At 33.2% G+C, this 7,440-nt stretch overlaps 1 protein-coding gene across 1 annotated transcript; it reads left to right on the forward strand.

The window, feature by feature from the left end:
• The first annotated feature begins 1,333 nt into the window (after positions 1-1,333).
• LOC145132705 (uncharacterized) lies at positions 1,334-3,274 on the forward strand. The gene has a single exon (XM_079067595.1). It carries the CDS (start codon positions 1,510-1,512, stop codon positions 3,010-3,012), a length of 1,503 nt encoding a protein of 500 aa, XP_078923721.1. The 5' UTR covers positions 1,334-1,509; the 3' UTR covers positions 3,013-3,274.
• Positions 3,275-7,440: the final 4,166 nt, after the last annotated feature.

Raw genomic sequence — 7,440 nt, forward strand, 5'->3', positions numbered from 1 at the left:
ACTACATGTAAAAGTAAACCAAAGGGACATCATAAGGTGATAGAGTTTTGTTCAGTTAGATATTTTTTATCATTTTCCTTGGTTCGGGGGATAACCGATATGATGATGTTAAATTGGCCTTTAATATTAATATTATTATTATGTAACTAACTGTATTATGTAAAACGCATGCTATTGACAAGATGCGAAAAACACATGTTTAGGGTTTTCGTTCAATTAATATTTCCTCTTTGCATTATTAAAACTTCAAATTCACAAGATGAGAAAAACGCATGTTATTTACATACACAAGTAATACCAAATGAATGAAGAAACTTATGTGATCATATCTTTTTTTAGAACGACAATTCACACATTCTAAACTACTCATAGTCTACACCTTTTGCCCTAATGAGACAAAATGTTTAGGGTTTTTGTCTATGTCGTATACACAATGTAAAGCACAAATAAGACATTGCATGCAAAAAAAGGTATATTTATCACATAATTTTATAGACTAAAGGAAAGAAACAACAACTTAAGTGCATACCAAAGAACTTGTTATCTAAGGCGTTAAGGAAAGGTGACCATCAACAATATGCTGAGGATTCAAGCACAACTTGGGAGGAAATATGTATATTTATGAGTAATATAATGAGTGTGAGTTAGTCGTTAAAAAAAATAATATGATAATGTTTGACTATATTTTTATGTTTTTAGAAACATATTTTCTACCTAAAACGGTGTGTCCCAAAATAGTAGTATTATGGAATATTTACGATATGATATTAATATGTAAGGCTTTCAAGCAAAAGATATTCGATGCAAACACCAAAAAATATTTTTTTTACAATTAAAGTGTATGCCCTACTGTATTTTTCGAATAGACAACTAATATAACAAATTCTAATTGTCTCATATTCATGCAGAGATTTAGAATCTTAATTCCTTCTATTATTTTTAAAATTAGAACGACAAACACACACTATTTAATCCATTTAGAATCTTAGTGGCGCAACTTGTTAGCCGTTTGCCTTTTCATTCGTTGTACGATGATAACTGAGATGTATTAATTTAACGGACTTTAACTTACCATTTATTTATATTGAAAGACGTCTTTCATCAATACCTAATAATGCTTAACTACAAGCTCTTTGGTCTTAATTCCTTCTACTTGTTTGTTCTAAAAGACATTCATACAATAGCTGTCAGAATTTTCATTCATCCCAATATACGCTCAAATGGTAGAGAAATTATTATATAAATGCGGGTCGGATCTATTGACCCAAAAAGAAAAAAGGATTTACGAATGGCACCTACTCTACTGCTAGTCTACTAGTATAAAGAGGCGCACTTTAGAACTACCGAGTCATCAATCACTATATTATCTCGTTTTTTATTAGCTGTCACTACCATCCCCCACCTACAGCCATCCCCCACCACCGTCGCAACCACCGCTGCCTACCATACCCCACCGCAGTTCACAGAAATTCGCCTTCTGAAAGCCCTGATTTTGATCAGCTCCACCTTATGGCTACCGATACTCCCTCTCCACCTCCTACTGCCTCACATGAAGAAGAAGAAGATAACATCAACCAGCAACCGCCTACTCAGCAGGAGTTGGTTCTGTCATCGCCGTCACCAATCGAAGACGTGGATCAGCACCAGCAATTTGAAAACTCAAATTCACCTTATTCGCCGCGGACGTCCGTCGCAAAATCGGAAAAGCCTGTCGACCGCGAACATCCACCACCTGAAGACGTCGAAGATGAACAGGAACAGGAACCGGTTCCGACTTCACCTCCACCGCAAGACAAAATGCTCGGCCGTCAGCAGCCTTCGCCACCACCGTCGCCTTCCTCCTTCTTACAACCGTCACCACCACCGCCACCTCCACCGCCACCCACAGAACCTGAATATCCACCGGAAAACCTTAGCCCTGGCCATGAATCTCCTATTTCAAAGCAATCACCATCACCACCAAAGCGAGACGAAGACCCCGTGCAAAGCCCTAATTATCGTGAAACCCCTTACCCAAACCCTAACCCTAACTCGGATCATGAGTCTCCGTCTCCGTCTTCACCAGCAACACTCCAAGGAAACCCTAGCCCTAAACCACACGAATCACCTAAAGACCCCTCTCCGTCGCCACCACCGACCGCCGCATCACCATTATCACCACCACTCCTCCAAGCGGTTGCCAGCTCTTCACCGATTAAACAACAAATCTTACCCTGGACCCACCAGGAAACTGCAAACCTGATCCAAGCTTACCAAGAGAAATGGTACTCTTTAAAAAAGGGTCCCCTTAAGGCCAGCCAATGGGAAGAAGTAGCCATCACGGTGGCTGCACGCTGTGGCTACGACGAGCCCACCAAAACCGCCAAACAGTGCCGCCACAAAATAGAAAAGCTTCGTAAGCGTTACCGTTCAGAGAGGGGCAAACCTAGGTCCAAAGCCACCGCTTGGAATTTCTTCAAACTCATGGACAACCTGGAAAAAGGACCTTTACCAATTTCATCGTCACTGCCCTCTATGGAATTAGTCGAGTACCAGAAACCAAGCAACTCTAATGGCAAAAAGAGGAAGAACAACGATGATGGTGACAGTGAGTTTCTTGTTAACAAAAGAAGCAGGTCTAAGATTTCTTCTAATCATCGTATCTCCAATGACAGAGATGCTCGGTTTTCAGATGGTGGACATGATAGGGTTATGAGAGGGTTGAGGACTCCAGTTGTTCACAAACATAAAGGTTTTTATCAGGAGGAAGAAGAAGATGATAGTAATGAAGAAGATGAAGACACTGAAGAAGGGGTAGCAGCACAATTGGCGGCTGAAATAAAGGGGTTTGCTGAAAAGTTTGTAAAAATAGAGAACAAGAAGATTGAGATGATAAAAGATGTTGAGAGATACAGATTGGAGATGGAGAATAAGAGAATGGAAATGATACTTGAATCACAACAGATGCTTGTAGAGACTGTAAACAAAGCTTTTGGTAGATCTCATAAACCACACAAGCTTTCTGCAAATTAAATAACAACAGTTGAAGATCTCAAGAATCAAGGTTCAAGCTTTCCTTGTGTAGTCGATAATTTTATTTATGTTTTTATCTTTGAATAACAACTTAGATTGTTGCAGATTTGTAGGTTTAGAAACAACTTTCGGGTCTTATTTGTATCTATTTATTAAGGTGAGAAAGATTCGAAGAAGTGATATTGTGGTAGAGGAAATGGTATAAATGGATATAACATTCCAACTTTAAATATACAGTCCAGAACTTGCATGTTGATAATAATTTTATATTTTACCTCTTTTACTCTTTAGGGTTTGTGTTATGATTCAACAAACAAGTATTTCTGTATGTGTTACTTTAGTTATATTTTAATGTTTGTGAAGCTAACTGATTCTAATATTTGTTCAAAATATACCATTATGATTGGCACACAGCACACTTATTACCTCTTACCGTTATGTTTTGCTTATCTAGTCGTTTTTCTCATATTATTGTATGTGATGACAACAAATTCCAATGTTTATTCAAAATGTATTGTTATGAATTATGATATGTTATAGCATGTTTTACCACTTATTCTTTATGTGCCTTTGAGGTGTCATCCATCACTTGTATAATATCTAAGTTGTTATATCGATAACAATTTGTGTTCGACGCCACTCAAGTGCGTAGGTCTCAACTTTTGATTTTGGCTTTCTTCCTCTTAAGATTTATTGCTCTCCTTTCTGATTTATATCAATTACACAATAAAATACATATTAAAAGTAACATAAATCATGATATAACAATATGGATGCTATGTTGATGTCGCCTCATCATTAGAGTGGATTACACTTTCGGACAATAAAATGAAAAAGTGACTCATCATTAGAGTGGATTACACTTTCGGACAATAAAATGAAAAAGTGACTAATTGAGTACATGCGAAATAGTTGATGGCTAAATCATGAGATAGACCATATGGCTAAATCATGAGATAGACCATGAGTAGTAATCCGTAACCTATGTTATATTATATCATAATGGACCGGTTTGAACAAACATTAGATTTATTTATTTATTTTTGAAACGATAAATGTATTTTTAAAGACTATCTAGAACTCTGCGTAAAGTTTCCTCCCGTGATATGAGTTACTACTCCTTGATCGCTTATACTGCCCCAAACATCTGACTGCATTATCCAACTAAAATGAAAGCTAACAAAAGAGAAATTACAATGTAATACAAGCCATGGTTGGATTTTTCTATCAATTCAACAACCCTTTTTTATACCTATTCGATTCATTAAAATGAACACTCAACGATCTCACGAAACAACCTATATTTTCTCTGCTTCACCTTTCCAAAAATGAAAGAAATTATGAACCTCCGCAACTACCAACAAGTAATCACATCACCACAACAACAAAAGTTTTTCTTTGCAACAAAAATAAACTCAAAGTATCCGCCCAAACAATAAAGGACTCGACGTATGCGCCTTGATTTAGTATTTAGTTTATATATTGTTTCTTTCTATTTATTAATGGGTGAAGACATTAACAATGCCACGCCCACCATCTCGCGATATGGGACCAAAAACCCCAAAAAGAAAAGTAACCACAAAAAACACGGTAAAGAGACTCTACTTCCTCTATACAAATCGGCCAAAAAATAAAATCCAAATCCAAGTCTTTACGAGCAAGTCTCTCTCTAGTTGGAATGCACTACAAACCAATTATCCACATCAAAATATGGGAATAATATTATTATTTCATCTTGTATCCATCGAATCTCCTAACAACATATTGCTATCTAAAAGTCTCCTAACAGAAGCAACTGAAAAAAAGTCTGCGTTCATGGAATCCAAGAGCCAACCCCACCTATCCCTCAAGACCGAATCAATGAACAAACATTAAAATTAGTTATTCTCTTACACTAAAATGAAAATAAAAATTACTAAATAAGTACATAACAAAATAGTTTGTTGCTAAATCATGACACTTAACTATTTCATGTATATTGGTATTTAGTTGTAAGAAAAATGTAAAAGGTATTTTATACAAGAAATATAATTGTCAAAATATCTTTTAAAACCTTAAATGAACCTATTATCAAATATGGTAATTACCTTATATTTTATATGCATTAATAATAGTTACAAATAAGTATGATTTACCTCCTTTTAATATTTTAATTATTAAAAGTAACATTCCATGTTTATTTTGTAGTTTTTTTTAAAAGAGATGTAATATGAAATTAATATTTAAAATGAAGGAAAATTTAAATCAACTACCTATAAATGGCGGTCGTATTATTTCATACGGATACAAAAATCCATGAAAAAAACGTTCAAAAATTGCATCGTATGTAATTAGAAACTGGTTTATATGGAAACCGATTTGGTGGGGTTGACTTGACATTTGAACCTTTAAAAATGGTTTGAAAAACCATATTGAAACCTTCAAAAAGTCGTTTTTATAATATATATATATATATATATATATATATATATATATATATATATATATATATATATGGCTAGGTTATTTTGTTTCTTACATTTATTGTGTGCTAAAATGCACCAATAGGATTTTAGTAAATTAAATAATTATTTAATTAAATAAATATAGATATTAAATGATTTCCATAATTATATGTATATTAAATGATATCCATAATTATAATTCTCTTTTTATGGAAACTAATTAAATTCGTCATTAATGTCAGCAATAACATTCTTTCAGAATAAATTCGCATATAGGTTAAAAAAAAAATCTAGTTTTTTATATATGAGTTCGTATTTTGTTTCAGGACTCACTCATTTAAAATACAATAAAGTTGCATTGAATATGAAGAACGAGAGTGTATTCTACTAGAATACACTCTCATTCTGCTGGAATACACTCTCATTCTTCTAGATATGAATTAATTCTGAAAAAATATTATTGTTGACATGAATGACGAATTTAATTAGTTTCCATAAAAATGAGTTATAAGTATGGATATCATTTAATATACATATAATTAATACAAAATCCTATTGGTGCATTCTAGCACACAATAGATGTGATAAACATTTGAACCTACCTCTATATATATATATATATATATATATATATATATATATATATATATATATATATATATATATATATATATATATATATATAGTTTCCATCAACAATTTATTCTACTTTTTGTTGATACAAGATTTTGGAGGTTTCTCAAGACTATTTTGACCTCTTGTTCGATCTTGGGCATCCAAAATTCTTTTTTAAATATTTTAAACCCCTACACGATATTGAATGGTCGAAAGCCACCTTATCAAAGCTATGAGTTTTGCTTATTGGGCAATTTCTGACAACAATGGAAATTTCGTTAAATTCTAACGCCGAAATCAAGTTCTGCAAAATGCAACAAAAATGGGAAAAGTTTAGTTTTTCAAACCGCTTTTGAACCGATTTTAAACCTGTCATATATGTTCGGACATTTTAAACCTCGAACCGGTTCAAAACTGAACACCATATTCGAGAAAAAACTGAACCAATTTTCAAAATAGTCCTATTAAATTTGAAAACTGGATTTATGCACATGTACATGTGGATAAACCTTGTACCCCAATATAAGACTTGAAAGCTTGGACAAGTTTATTTTATTTTGGACACATGTCTTTATGAAGTATAGTTGATACTCTTAGTTAGTGTTGGTTTTTAGGTAAATCTATAAATCAATCCATAGTAAAAAGCCGTTATTTGACTTAGACTAACAAATGTTTTTATATTATTTGATTAAAAAAATTTATGATTTGAATCAGTGGTGCTAAAATCAAGACCTCTATCATAAAATCTTATATCCTATAAACAAAACACGAAACACTCTCAGTAAGATTTGGTTTTGGAGCAAGATCGAACCTAATAGTGTAGGATCACACATATGATAGGAAGATTCTACTTGAGATGTTCTTCCCAGTTAATTATGTAGTTAATATGTGTTTGACTATATACTACATACAAGGTCATGACTCTCGATGCATTTGAAGTTTGTGTATTAGGTTTTAATCTTTACTAATGTTTTAAATATTTACTATTAACTTAAAACACGGATAGATAAAATATCCTTCTCGTGTTTTAAACTTATACTTGGTTCAGTTTGTGGTGGAACATGTCTTTAACAGCGGCATGATGCTTCTATGGTTAGATTTGAATTTTATGTATTGGCTTTTTTTGAACGACTTCTGTGTTTGATTTAATCTTTACCAATGTTTAAACTTTTTTTTTTTATAACTTGTGAATAGATAAATGAAGCATGTCTTTAACTTGTGCCTATTTCAATCTGGTAGGATCTGAAAATGATTGTAGAGAGGATGTCGATCTTTTAATCTTAAAAGATCGTAATTGTTACCTTTGAAACGACTATAGAGAAGATCACGATCTGAACTTACAATCATGATCTTACAAAATAGAAAACGA

The sequence above is a fragment of the Lactuca virosa genome, chromosome 8 (genome assembly GCF_052849685.1).
Source record: "Lactuca virosa cultivar CGN04683 chromosome 8, Lactuca_virosa_CGN04683_v6, whole genome shotgun sequence".
Taxonomy (NCBI): Eukaryota; Viridiplantae; Streptophyta; class Magnoliopsida; order Asterales; family Asteraceae; genus Lactuca; species Lactuca virosa.